Source organism: Gadus morhua, chromosome 7 (assembly GCF_902167405.1).
Source record: "Gadus morhua chromosome 7, gadMor3.0, whole genome shotgun sequence".
Lineage (NCBI taxonomy): Eukaryota > Metazoa > Chordata > Actinopteri > Gadiformes > Gadidae > Gadus > Gadus morhua.
The window spans coordinates 27,240,317-27,255,308 of NC_044054.1; the positions used below are offsets into that span (position 1 = coordinate 27,240,317).

General features: G+C 42.9%; 2 protein-coding genes across 2 annotated transcripts; one reads left to right on the forward strand and one right to left on the reverse strand.

Annotated features, from left to right (window-relative positions):
• Positions 1–737: 737 nt before the first annotated feature.
• On the forward strand, positions 738–9,928 carry rcc2 (regulator of chromosome condensation 2). Its single transcript, XM_030361796.1, has 13 exons — positions 738–990; positions 1,754–1,964; positions 3,733–3,826; positions 4,111–4,254; positions 5,411–5,542; positions 6,115–6,203; positions 6,351–6,465; positions 6,719–6,885; positions 7,014–7,194; positions 7,485–7,590; positions 8,119–8,191; positions 8,826–8,903; positions 9,079–9,928. The coding sequence occupies exons 2-13, from the start codon at positions 1,764–1,766 to the stop codon at positions 9,181–9,183; spliced, it is 1,485 nt and encodes a 494-aa protein (XP_030217656.1). The 5' UTR covers positions 738–990; positions 1,754–1,763; the 3' UTR covers positions 9,184–9,928.
• Positions 9,929–9,930: 2 nt separating this feature from the next.
• On the reverse strand, positions 9,931–14,906 carry icmt (isoprenylcysteine carboxyl methyltransferase). The gene is made up of 5 exons (XM_030361829.1): positions 14,409–14,906; positions 12,891–12,979; positions 12,560–12,729; positions 11,728–11,945; positions 9,931–11,437 (listed from the first exon to the last, which is right to left on the reverse strand). Exons 1-5 carry the CDS (start codon positions 14,625–14,627, stop codon positions 11,258–11,260), a joined length of 876 nt encoding a protein of 291 aa, XP_030217689.1. The 5' UTR covers positions 14,628–14,906; the 3' UTR covers positions 9,931–11,257.
• Positions 14,907–14,992: the final 86 nt, after the last annotated feature.

Here is a 14,992-nt window from a genome sequence, read left to right on the forward strand (position 1 = left end):
CAACCTACCTTCCTCTCTTTGACTCCTTTCCTGCTTCTTTGTGTGTTCTCACAGACTGTTCCTGTTGTTGCACACACTATTAGGTATTTAATGTCATGGTTACATTGCATTGTAATATTACATTGGCTATAATGATTTTATCATAAGATACACATACTGCCCACACCAAGATATATCCAACCCACATTGGTCAGGGTGACCTTAAGCAGCCTTTGTTGTGTGGGCTGTGTTAGGAGAAGGGAAGTTGATTCAAAGAGCTGAGAATAATCATTTGAACAGAGTAAGTTTTGAGCAAACAAATTGGTTGCTAGACAGACGGAGAGCTAAAACAACTATTCCAAACAGAAGATTCAGCCCCTTAGGGGAGAAGGTCATCTAACAGATATTAGTGTGGCCAAACTGCCCTAGCACAGTCAGCATTGAAATAACATAAATAAAAAAGTTATATGAAGGATGAAGGAGTTTGTAGAATCAAAACTGTTTTATATGAAATAGACAGAATATTGATTGCCCCATAAGACCCCTCATTTGGCCACTGGTCGTGGCTAACTCGAATGATAAAACTTTTGATAATAATAAAATAATGATTAATTCATAGACGTTTATGCGTGTATTTGCCTTTAACGTGTCTGGTATAACTTAACATAATATGTTGGCCTATGTACTTCCTTATTCCCAGAGTTTTAGAAAGACACTAAACACACACTTAGAGTTCCCACACGCTGGCCGAATGAAGTCTGACTGCAGACCATCAACTTCAAACCCACGGCAGAGAAGCCACTATATCATAAAGTGTATGTTTCAGTATACTATGGACTTTACAGCCTCAACGTGTCGGCTTCCTCTATGAATAATAAATGAGCGCAGTACCACGTGGTGCGGTGTGTGTATGTGTGTGTGTTGGAGGGGGACTGCAGATTCTTTTGTTCCAAATCAATCAAAAACGAGGAAGACGGACAAGCGCGTGAGCAGCCACATCAGGAACTATTGGTATATTACTTATTCGCGTGTTTCATTGATTGAAAAAGTAGCATTGCATAGGTAGACTTAACTCGACTTTGACTCAAAATGCGTTTGTATCGTCGTGAAAATACGTAGAAAGTTTGTTATCATGTAGCGTACAGAATGTATCGCTCGCTTCTTTGTTTGGGTCGGCAGTTAGCTTGCCCTGGCGTCATAGCCGATCAACCATGCTAGCATTTATGCATCTTTATTCATTTAAAACATCAGATGGCTGGTTTTGTTCAGCGCGGATTATTTAGGGACTAGTCAAACGGTGTTTCGGTGGGGGTTAGGGGTTATTAGCGTTAGTTTTGCAGTAAGCTAACCGGCTAGTCAGTGTGTGCACAGTGAACAAAGACTTGGACGTTCATTTGTCCGTTTAGCATTAAGCCACTTAAGGAAACTTGAGGAGACTCAATCTGCCGACTAATGTTACATTTAGTCAGTCGTGTATTTCCGAGTCGTGTTCGATGAAATTGAAACTGACGTTGATACTTGTCGAGTAAATTGCTACACATGTAAATGAGAAGAGGACTAGCTTGCTTTGTATCAATATGCTAATATGTTAGTCGTCTTCATTGATTTACATGTAGGTTCATTGCACACTGCATTGGTCAATTGTGGGGTTGAAAAAGTGAAAATTTGCGGTTTGAAACGACCTTCTGGGTTTCGTATTGGGTAATCTAGTCAACTAATTGCGATAGTGTCCACCTCCATCAACATATGTGCTATCCCTCTCCTTCACAATCAGGAAGTAAAAGATGCCTCGCAAGAAGACGACCGACGTCTCTGGGAATGGTGCCACTAAGAAGAAGCGAGCAGGAGCCAAAAGAAAAGAGAGGGACTTCAGCAGTGATGACGAATTTGACTATGAGCAGGAGAACAACAAGAAACCCGGAAGACAAACAACCAAGTCTGGCCTTCAGCCCGTTACTGTAGCAGATGACGTCAAGGAAAAGATTGTGAGTAAACTCGCAAATTGCTGACGCGGCATCTTGCACATCTGTTATTGCAATAACGTTAACTCAAGGTTGATGTCTTTGGGGACATTGCTAATTTTACTGTTTTTGTCCCAGGACTGAGCAGAGCTCTATGGATGGTAAGTCAGGCGTGCTGTTGCTCTTTTCAGTACTTTGGTTGTGCTTTTCTAGTCTCAGTTTTGGTGGTCTACGGAGTCTTCCTGAGAACTCCAGTGTTGTACTACAGGGTACTTGTGAAAAATTATCTTGCATCATCAGACTAGATGATTGTCAACATCCACTGATTGTGGTTCTTGTGCGTCTTAAGATATGCATAGTACTATTGAGTGACGGAAGATTCTAACATGGGTTGTAACATTTGTTAGTGAAGTGTATACTAATCGGATGACACATGTTATTGGCAGCCTAAGTGATTGTAGTTACGAGTGGTTCGCATTGAATGAATGAATACTACAGCGTTGAATAGTAGAGGCAGATACAAGGTGGATCTTTAATGCAGCGAATGGTTAACTTGCACCATCAGAAATGTAAGGACATTTGAGGGCAGTTTGAGAACTGTTATTGGCTGGCTTCACCTTTCCTTCTCCAGATCAAAGAAAGGCTAGGTGAGGAGGTCACAAAAATGTTCATTTGTATTACACATCCTCTTTACAATATAAAGACCAAATAAATGGACGCAATACCTCGTCCATTGTCTAAAGGCACATTCACCCGAACCATAAATGCAAAAACCAGTGTAGACGTCCAGGGTTTACCTAATTCAGCAATTAGACTGATTATAATTTGAGGGATAACCCATGCCTGTAGACCAGCACTAGCTTCTCCCTCCTCAGCTCCAGCCAACGTGGCGTTACAATCTGTTTTTAAAGGGCTCTTGGCGTCAGCCCAATGACTCGACTCCAAAAGCTGGCGTAATCTCAACCAGGCATGTCGTGGAATCAGTTCTCACCAGTATGATGCGCTGAAGAAGCCCCCACCGGTGTCACCATCTACACATCGTACCGGTGTTCCGTAATGATATATGTGGAATAAAATAAGTTAATTTCGCATGAAATCCCTTAGAATAAACTTAGAGCCAGGACGTGGGAACAGTATCTCCTTCTCCGTTATCAATTACAATGTCACGCAATCCCCACATACTGGCCAATGCACCAGTTTGTGTAACAATTGGTTTTAGTTAGTTTTCTGCAGTGTGTTCTAAATTAAATTCATAGTGTCCGCAGTATTTGCCAGGGTAACAAAGAAGAAGTCATAATTCTGTCTATAGGGTCCTCAGCCCTTGTCTTCAGGCTATGAATGTGACTAATTATTGGCCATGGTAACAAAGAGGCAATTATTATTCTGCCAGTATTGAATCTTTTTATTTTATTTTTTTAAGTAATAAAACAATTATGTTGCTCACCGATTGAGCCATATGTAATGCAATAGTATGTATATTCTTTTAGCAATTCTTTGTCAACCTAATGGTTATGTTGGACGCCATAATTTCTCACCAGAACTCCTCTAGTTAGTGCTCCCGAGTTTTTAAATTGAAAGCACAAATGCTTTTTTGCAACATTCTTTCATTTTGTTTAGTCCTATTCTTTTTGTTAATGAATTGAATCTGCAACAGAAATGGAATGCGTTTGTATGTATTCTTTATTGTCATTACACTAATGTCTGTCTTTTTTTTTTTGTTATCTGGATTGTTGGGAATCCCTCTAAATTCAGAATAATGACCACTGGTCACTACTTCTCTGTTATTTTACAGAAACTGGAGTACCCCAAGGTTAAAGGTCAGCTGGTTATCTTTGGAGCAACTAACTGGGATTTAATTGGTAGAAAGGAGGTGCCCAAGCAATCAGGTATAATACAACTTAGCTTTGTTTTTTTTCTGCATTTTAGCTATTGGATATATTCAGCTGTTTCTATTGGGTGACATTAATATATTTCTAACAAGAGAAATACTTTGAAAACTTTGAAAAAGATCATGTCAACATGTGCTTGAAATAAGGAATAAAAGGCTACTGGTAGGCTTTCAGGCTTTGGTCATCAGTTTTATTTACTCCTGTAAGGAGTCAATATTTCCCAGTGCGTTCACATAGACTGGTGGCTTGCTCCGTGCTCACGGCGTTCCTTACATTTGCAGCTGCGTTCCGCAACCTGGGTCAGAACCTGTGGGGTCCGCATCGCTACGGCTGCCTGAACGACGTCCAGGTCAGCTCTGTGATCTCTGGTCCCTGTGCCGCCCACAGCCTCCTCATCACCACGGAGGGAAAGCTATGGAGTTGGGGTGAGTCTGATATTCATTGTATTCCACTGAAGACCCGACTAGAAGTAAAGGTTTTATACGTCTCTTATTTAAGTGTGTGAAGTTGTCAGTTTTTGATGATTTCAGCCCCATAAGATGTATTTTTTTTTAGACCCATCTGTTGCAATTTCTAGGCCTGATTTTTTATAATCTGAGGTCATCCGTGAGATGGGTGTAGAGACAATTGCGGTATATCCTAGGGGAATCCATCTTGAGTGTTGATTCCACAGAATTTAAAAGCATTATAATGTATCTATAGATGTTTTAGTCTGATGGCCAACTGATGCATACAGCTATAATGGTGGTTTATGGCGAGTCCCATTCCTTAGCCAAGCAGAAGTAAGAGGCAGATGCCGCCTCTCTGGTAGTTTAGGATTTTGATTTTAGGTCTAATTAGTCTAGATTCCAGGCGTTCTCGTCTCGGGAAGGAACGTCTTGAGTAAATCGCTTCAAATGTGCTGACATTTGCAAGAATAAACTAGCATAGGTAACACTTGGCCAGCATTTTCTATTTGAAGAATATATCACTTACTGGATGAGTTTTATGGATTAACCTTATTGAAATGACTGATCGGGCAGCATTTTGACTACAGATGCATCAAGATCGTTTTAAGCTACAAGCTATTTGAATATTACACATTAATGTAACAGTCAAGCCCCGGAACAGAGGATCATAGCTGTACACAGCATCACTGAGTTATGTAAGGGCAACAGACTTCAGTTATGAGTCATGACATCGATGCACAGTTGTTTCTTTGACTTCTGATGTTATTTTTAGCTACACGCTCCTTCAAAGATTAAGCAAATGTAGTCAACGGCCATTTTTAAATACAGCTAATATGTTAGTTCTGGTAATCATGTTTCTCCTCTTTGTGTGAATACATTAGACATGGTGCTGGTTCTGATATACATGTCGCTCCTCTATATGTGAATACAGTAAATATGGTGCTAGTTCTGGTATGTCGCTCCTCTATATGTGAATACAGTAAATATGGTGCTAGTTCTGATACACGTATCCCTCCTCTATGTGTGTATACAATAAATATGGGGTGGGTTTGGTACTCATGTCTCTGTGTGAATACAGGAAATATGGTGCTAGTTTTGGTATTCATGTCTCTCCTTCTGGTGCCCCCTGCAGGTCGGAATGAGAAGGGCCAGCTGGGCCACGGGGACAACAAGCGTCTTGAGGCGCCCAAGCTCATCGAAACACTGGCCGACAAAACCATCGTGTCCGCAGCCTGCGGACGCAACCACACCCTGGCACTCACAGGTCAGAGCATGTCTTTGTGTACTTGATGTTTACTCGTAGGTTGGATTGGTTCTAGTTAATGTTTGATCGTGTGTATTTAATGTTTACTAGTAGGTCTGACTTGGTCTGTTTTACTTTTATGTTTACTAGTTGGTCTGATTGTGTATTTCACAATCGCGTTGGCTTAGCTCAGGGTCGGCTTAGCTCAGGAGGTAGGGCAGTTGTCTTGTAACCGAAAGGTTGCTAGTTCGATCCCCAGCTCCTCCTAGCTGAGTGTTGGTGTGTCAATGTGTGTATCAACCGATGTAAGTTGCTTTGGATAAAAGCGTCTGCTAAATGTACCAGTAGGTTTGGTTGTGTATACTTAAGGTTTACTAGTAGGTTTGATTGTGTGTGCGTGTGTGTGTATATTTAATGTTTACTAGTTGTTTATTTTCTATACATTGGTATTCAGACATGACGGATGCCAAGCGCCTATAAATTGCTAGTATATTTTAACATCTGAATTGCTTTAAAAGCAAAACAATGCATGGGTTTTTGTGAGTTGGACTTGGTCGGTCAAGTTGATGGGTTTTTGTATTTCCGCCTCACAGAGGAAGGAACTGCATACTCATTTGGAGAGAACAAGTTGGGCCAGCTTGGCCAGGGCAACCAGACAGACGCCGTTCTCAGCCCAGCTGCGGTAAGTCTCCCATCTCCAGTTAGAAACGGTTAAGTAAATGCTTGATTGCGCTGTGAAACCTGCCTGGGAGGGTTACCAGAGGGCGTTGATGCCCCAGTGCCCCGCGTTTGGGTATCAGCCTTTAATTAATTTGATGGTTTCCATTAGATATCCTACAACGGCCAGCCGCTGGTCAAGGTGGCCTGTGGCGCGGAGTTCAGTATGGTGGTGGACTGCAAAGGCAACCTCTACTCATTCGGCTGCCCCGAATATGGACAGCTAGGTAAGACGGGATTTGCCGTGTGTGTGTGTGTGTGTGTGTGTGTGTGTGTGTGTGTGTGTGTGTGTGTGTGTGTGTGTGTGTGTGTGTGTGTGTGTGTGTGTGTGTGTGTGTGTGTGTGTGTGTGTGTGTGTGTGTGTGTGTGTGTGTGTGTGTGTGTGCGTCCCCCAAGTTCATCTGAAATTAAATAAATAATAATTTTACAGTGCAACTACCTCTCCCCATTATTAACGCCGCCCCTTGCGTCTCCTCATAGGACACAACTCTGACGGAAAGTTCATTGCCCGCGCGCAGCGCATCGAGTTTGACTGTGAGCTCATCGCCCGCCGCGTGGCCATCTTCATCGAGAAGTCCAAGGACGGCCAGGTGGTGCCGGTGCCCAACGTGGTGGTGCGGGACGTGGCCTGTGGGGGGAACCACACGGTGAGCCCCCTCATGAACACCGCCTCTTCTGATACTCTGCCGGCTCCGAGCCGCACGTTTGTTTGTTTTTCTTTGTTGTTCGCTCGGCGTGCTCTAAGGCTCAACGTTTGCCTCTTTGTTTGTTCCAGTTGATTCTAGACTCCCAGAAGCGCGTGTTCAGCTGGGGATGGGGGGGCTATGGCCGCCTGGGCCACACGGAGCAGAAGGACGAGATGGTCCCGCGGCTGGTGAAGCTCTTTGACTTCCCCGGCCGCGGCGCCGCCCAGATCTTCACTGGCTACCAGTGCTCCTTTGCTCTGAGTGAGATGGGTGAGTCAAAGAACTGTGTTTCTTCATGGATACACTGACCTGATATTGAGTGAGACCGCTTCCCAGTCCGCGCCATCTAATGTTGGCCCATTTGGTTCACTGGAAAACAAATGGAGTTTATTAATGTTATCATACTATACACTTTATTATGAATAGGGGTTGATTAAATGATATTCAGGGCTTTTCCTTTCGGTCTTTCTACCCCACTAGTATATGAAGTAGGGTCCTTTTTTAAATCGATCAGATCAAACAGTTTTTCATTAATTTCATGTCCTTTTCTTCCTTTATAGGTGGTCTGTTTTTCTGGGGGGTAACCAATACTTCCAGAGAGTCTACCATGTACCCCAAATCTGTCCAGGATTTGTGTGGGTGGAAGGTCCGAGGACTGGCATGCGGGTGAGTGTTGAAGTGCCCCTGAACCTGAACTCTTAATGTTATGTCTTCTATGATCGGCTTAGCGGGGTCGGCTTTGCTCAGGAGGTAGAGCAGTTGTCTTGTAACCGCAAGGTTGCCGCGAGAGTGTTGATGTGTCCCTGAGCAAGACACTTAACCCTAACTGCTCCTGACGAGCTGGCTGTTGCCTTGCATGGTTGACTCTGCCGTCTGTGTGTATTAACTGATAAAGGTCGCTTTGGATAAAAGCGTCTGCTAAATGTAAATCTTAAACTTGGTTCTTAATCAACCTTGATTGATTCAGGAAGTTTCATTGAGGCAACTCTTTTACCAGAGAGCCATTGCAATGCGTAATTCATCCATGCAACGCTTTCTAAGATATTCAACTTGAAAACATTAAGACCTAGAGTGAAGAGACGTAAATGTATAAACCACATATGATCCCACGCATATACATCTTGTGTGTCCTGCTGATGGCAGCATTATTGAGTCCCTTCCTCACTGTGTGAATCTATGTTTTGATCCTTGTAGAAAGAGCAGCATCCTTGTTGCGGCAGACGAGAGCACAATCAGCTGGGGTCCCTCACCTACCTTTGGTGAACTGGTAAGTTCTCCTATTGATGGGATGCACCGATTTATCAGCCATGCGCCGTTCACCTTGTTACACATGTATATATTCAGGGGTGCACATAACTGGTACGCACGTACGCATGCGCGGCCATAACCGGGGATGCTTAACGTCACTTGTGTCACTACAGCGCTTTTGCGTAACTTACGGGAGATCGGAAAAAAACGAAACGACAAAATACATTGAGCAGCTACTTGTGCGTTCGCCACCTGCAAAGAAATGGAGCCGGAGCAGAAGAAAATGTTTTTTTTTTTTTTTAAAAAAAGGGGTACCAAGATGTGCCAAAAAAAAAAGGTGACGCATAAAACCTCTGTGAAACTGGGTACGTTTCATAAGATCCGATGTTACGTTTGGAGCTATGTCTGGGGTGCGTACCAAACACCATCTCCTGGTACTCAACTGAGCAACTCTATAAAGAAGTTATGTGCACCCCTGTATAAATTCAGTGTCAACCTGAAGGCATCTTAGTGCAGGTTCTGTCCCCCTATGGGGGGTTTATTCACTGCCCGCCCCCTGTGCATTCAGGCCTGGCGGCTCGTAAGAAGATATAATTGCTCACTGGTTTAAAAAAGGCATTGTTTTACTTATTTGTTTTACTTTAATCCAACAGGGATATGGAGACAACAAACCAAAGTCTTCTACAACAGCCCAGGAGGTCAAGACCTTGGATGGAATCTATCCAGAGCAGGTGAATAATCAACACTTCAGCCGTCCCTAAATGTATTGGTTCATCTTGTCTTCAATGAGGACTAATAACCTTTTTAGATGCTTGATGGTACCGTCCATGACTTACTTGCATATGATATTTCACATGAGTGACATCAAAGCAACAACATTGACCTGTTACTGTTTTGTCCACGCAGGTTATGATGGGCTACGCTCACTCCTTGATCATCGCAAGGGCTGAAAGCACGCAGGACAAGGAGAAACTCGCAAAGTTACCCGAGTACAACCCGCGGACACTTTAAAAAAGGCTCCCGACACGATCCTCTCACTCACACGCGAAAAAAGGCCATCTGTTGCACAGCAGGAGACATCTGCCCTCACGTCCCTGTCATGTCATTAGTGTACTACCGGGGTCCCGATCAGGCTGGAGGGGGGGGGGGGGGTCTTGCGTGTCGGGTAACGCACACAATCGTTCCTGTGGGAACAGCGTAGATACGGCGCAAGACCCCTCAGGCGACGGTCAAGGTTACCCAGACATGTCTTTATCTCACCACTCTACACCTAATGCTAATGAGTTGTGCTTCCTCGGCCGACAGGTTATATCCATCCACAGAACCATTTCCCCGTTTTTATTTTTGAAGAATCATTTGATCTCGTTCTTTCTCCGTCGGTGCTACATGACTCCATTCCTGTGCCTTTGTGATTTATTTTAGAAAGATGTTCTCCAGGAGTGACCAATTGTTTTTGTTGTCCCAAAGACGTTTTTGTTTTCAGTGGTATCGCCAGGTCGTAGTGTGAAGCTGCCAGGGAATGATCCAAAACACGTACGAGTCATGGGTGCTTTGGGTTGGTGCTGAACTGTTACATTCCCCCCCCCACCCCTTTTTAAAGATGCGTGCATCATAACGCATCTTTGTCCTCACGTTTTATTCGCCGTGTTCTGAGCGATGTCGTCAAAGTTGTCTTTTTCGGGGTTTCTTTTTTTTATACGTCTATTTTAGCCGTGTATTTTTGGTTGTTGTAATGATAATAAATTTGTCAATTCATGATCGGCTTACTTTGTTTTATTCTCTTGACATGTCGTGAGACAAACGATAGAATAGATAGAAAGTGAAACAGGACCACAGAAAACAAAATGGGAAAACGCTTCCTGAATGACATATCAGACACCTGAAAGAGTCCTTTGGACGAGAAGCCCCAGCAGTAACCCCCAAGCCCGTGGCCTCACCAATGGAGCCAGACGATTCAGAGGGATCGTCGCTCTGCTCCTACGCCTAGGATTGACGTTAACGCACACATTACTCAGTCCACTTCAATGCATCTTATAAATGATAATACAATAGAGCACAACTCTGACTGCACCATTTAGCAGATCTGGTTCTGGAAGTAAATTTCCCGTTGGTTTTAAGCCTGGTATCAAGCCAATGGTTTGTCAAGATAGCCGTGACAATATATTTTATTCCATTAGCACATTTCTTGCATCTTATAACCTGTCAATATTAATACAAGTTGTCATTCTATAGCATTGTCATCGACATGGTAAGGTGGTTACTTCCGGAACCACATTGCTCTATAGAAGTTCAAACTAAAAAGTCATTGTAACGAGTAACTTTTATTTGTAAAAAACATTAACTTAAGATAAAATTTAAAAAGGGTTCAAATTAGAAAACTCAATTGCAGTTGAAGCAACAGTCATCACCTCAAACCCTTTAACTTTGATGCAAAATGTTTTGCAATATATCTTGAAATGTTTACTGTAAAAGTGCAACACATTCAGACATGCTTAGAACTGTCAACTAAGAAATAAATTGGTCCAGCGTCTAGCCCTGTAGGTTGTTTCTGACCGATAGAATATTGACCCTTAAACATCACATTTCAAATCGGAATCTGATCTATACCAGGTGTGATAAACAACAATCCCTGTAACATCTATAGATGCAAGTACTAGCTGTTAAATATTTGTGCACATAAACTCACTCTGGACAGGTGGAAACACCGCCCCCACAGACTCAAAGGGTCCAAGTGAAAGAAAAAAAAATTTGTTTACAAATATTAAAACAATGATGGTGAAACAACTGAGTGAGTATAACACAAGTCATGTAGCAGATCTTCTTTTCTGTCGATGTTTAGTTCTGTTTGTTTTGGCATGAGAGTGTGACAAGAGGATCCACAGTGTAAGCCATTGCAGCCATCAGGGTCACTACCGTTGAGCCATTTGGGTGCTTTGCAAGCCCAAGGAACTGGGTAGGGAATAGGGGTGGCTGGGTTGAGGGGGGGGGGGGGGGGGGTCACCTGCTTGCAAGCTGTGAAGACGCACTAGCCTCTCCATGTTGCATTCTGCAAAGTTTCATCATGTCCCAAGTTTGAGTCCCAATCCTAATTGACGCGGATCCCTGAGATGAAAGGTAGTCCGGTGGAGACCTTCTTCTTGTATTCCACGTAGTCCTCGCCGAAGAAGTGGATGAGGGACAGCTCCTCCTCCTCAATACGCTCACGGAAGAAGCGCCAGCTGGCTAGCGAGTAACCCAGTATACACACCGGGTTGAACAGCATCACCTGCAAAGCATAGCAAACATCGGCTTTAATTCACAGCATAGAGAAGGACAATGTTGTCATGGTGATGTTTGTCTATTTAGATACACACACGGCCGCTTTAATATTCCAAGAACTATGGTCATGCATTAGCTGACGTTTGAGTTAATTTCCAATTCAATAACATATCCAAATAACTCAATTTATTTTCTTCTTAACCTCTTGAACGACCTGCCGCTCTGCGTTTGTAATCGCAGCCCAGTTCAAAAGAAGGTACTCCTTGCACGGTGCACCTCAAGGCCGTGTGGACTGACCTGGGTTCCTATGCTCCAGTAGAACCATCCTACGTATGAGGGGTGTCTGAACATCGAGTAGACCCCGCCGGTGACCAGCACGTGGCTTTGGGCCTTCTCGTTCTGCACAATGTGGTTGAAGTTGGAGCCGGCCGTCAGCATGGCCGCCTTGCGCAGGCACTCCCCGCACATCACCATCAGCAGGCCCAGGAGGCTGAAGTAGCTGAGCTGCTTCAGCTCTGGAACAGTGAGGAGACAAACCATAGAAACCAACGTACAGTCAGGGCTTTCATCACTCGGCATGTGTAGTCGTTGGAAACTATTGACATGGCGACACAGTGACAAACCATATTTGTAGTGAGTACGCACACTTGAAGAACTTTTTTTCTTGTTTTCGTTGTTTGATGGAACAATTGACTCATTAGGGCTAATGCTGTAATATAATACTACCGTTCATACTCCCAAAGACAGTTTGGTAAAATGCCATTACGCTAGCATGGCTTTGCTCACTCAAATATGTTTTTATGTTGAACTGTAACTTAAACCTGAGGAAAACCTTTCCAAACTGCTGCACTGCCTTCAATGTTTTCCTACCGGGATTTTTTGCTCGATTGCCGAAATGCTTATATTTGTTAATTGTTTGAAACAGTTTTGAATATCCAAAATCAAAACTGATAGCTCCGCATTACTTCAGTGTCGATATCTCACGGTTTCCAAATCCGGCACAAGATAGAAGAATGATGTGTCCGCCTTGCAACCTAACTAACAACTCAAATACCTAGGAAGCTGTACCATACATTGTCATCAGGTTTATAGATCGAAGGAAACCGTGACAAAATCAGACGAGGCCCACCTGGAACCAGCATCTTCTCTACGGTGAACTCCACCCATGAGGACACTGCAGCCAAGGTGTACTCAATGCTGTGGTTGAGCAGGAACGAGTCGAGGGAGAGGCTGTGGGGGTTGATGAAGGCTGTTACCAGGTACTCCGAATAGTGGAAGAAAGACAGGGAGCACATGTACCTGTCAACAGGAGATTCATAGTCAGCTCAAAACAAAACAAAGACTTAACATTATCCTTGCAAGTAAAACAATAAAAAGTACACCACGTTTGTGCCTTGTTATCCAACATGTTACAGTAAGCGCTAAGATACTAGTAGAAACTCTAACATGGGGTATCATACCAGCCAAAATGTGTCCAAGTGGATGGCGAAAGGCTTATCAGTAAGCCACATCCGAAAGTAACCCCCAGAAAGCAGGCTCGTACAGCAACCTAGAACAAAGGGAGATGAAGCAGTCTAAAATAAACAAGCCAAGATAAATCAGCAAACACAGATACCCCAAATCACAGAACAAACACGCAACATTACATTAAGTGCAAACTTTTATTTATGTTCGACTCACAAAGCAGGAATTGATGCATACAAACTCATCAATAATCACGTTATAAATATATTTCCCCTCCCATTAAAAAATGGGTTAATCTTCACAGTAAATCGCAGTTACCTTCTTTAAAAGCGAAATTAACCTAACCTGTCCATTCACTGTGTGGATTTCAAGGGTTTGGGTTAACCTGAACCCGAAAATATCATGACAATTTATGCTCTGTAGCTAACCTGAAAAGAGCGGTTAATGTTTGAGTATAAATCATGTGAATGATTGTCATCTTGACAACCTCTTGCCTGACTGTAGAACATTTGAGTGAATTTAGAGCTCCACATAATCCAAAGAATCCGGACAGTGTCATATTCCTCTAACTCAAAATAGACTGACAGTTTGAATTTAGGATTTCTTAACCTGCTTACTGGAACAGTTCCTCTATTTATTGTAAATGGAAAGCAGTGCCCAGTAGTATAACAAATATATATATATAAATAATCAAAACCACATCGGTCCTTTGTTTTCCATCCCCATATTAAGGAGTTAAATTCAGTTCTGATCAACTTATAATGAAATGCAGAACTTTTCATTCATATTTAAAAAGGACACATTGCCATGCCATTTAATGCCATTTAATGCATTATCTCAAATCGAAAGGATAATACATCGTCTATTGCCCTCAAATTTCAGATGGAGAGTTTGAACAGGACAGTTAAGTAGGTCAAGGCCTACGCGACAATAATAATACACAACAAATACACAGTTCAAATGCCAAACTTTGCTACAAGTAAAACTGTTAAAGTGTCTCATTTGACATAAAGAGTCACATATAGTTACAGTACACGAATAACTTGAAGTTAAAAACAAGTGACAGGGGCGGAGACTTTACAAGGGATGACCATTTAATGACAATAACAAATAATAAGTAGTTAAAAGGCTGCTAGATAAGACCAAACATGGCTGTCTGAAGTTAAACCACTTCCACCGGCTCAGTTGTCTATATTTACCACACACACACACACAAACACACACACACACACACACACACACACACACACCAAACAACAGTAATCCTAATCCACCTTTAGTAATAAGATTAACTAACGTTAGACAGCTAGCTAACAGTGGCTGCAGCTATGTCGCCTACATCGTTAGCTATGTCACATTAACCACGTTTGAGTTATTGTCCTGGCTTATATATTAGTCGATGCATGCATCTGCATATGCACAAAACAAAAATAGGAGACACACATGCTATAGGAATTGCATATTCTATGCAGAACAATGCAAAGAGGCGTATGGATAATGAAGATAAGCCTTACCTTGTACAGCGGTCCCTTGTAAACAACTAGCAAAAGGCCATTGATAACTGCAATGTAGATTGCAATTACAATTTTTCCAGGTGTTCCCGTGAGATAATCAAACACCCAGTCGATATGTCCAAATGATGTCCTTATCAAAGGAATTATTAACACACTTAGACCCAAGATAAAGCTTTTTATACTTATTTCCCCCTCCAGAACCAACTTCCTCCCTGCCATGATGGAGACCGTAAAAACGCGGATACACTGTCGCGATATGTTAGGTAGACGGGATTTATCTGCTCTTTGCACTGTACCGGCTCCGTTCCAATTATCTTTAGCTATTCTTCACTAAGATTCAAGTATACGAGCGCTAGCTGTCAGGAGTTGAGCACGACGAAAAGAGCAGTGGCCGCTCGTTCATCCAGACCATATTGAAGCTTCAAGCAAACGAGCACTAGCAGCTAGTGGTCGAGCCCGAGCAAAGGACCGGTGTGAAATTGGAACGTCTGAGACACGTCATAAATTGAGACGTCGACTGTTGATGACGTCACGTTATCAAATCAGAAGCTTCCGACTTCATAGCCAAGCAGCCAGTTTGTTTT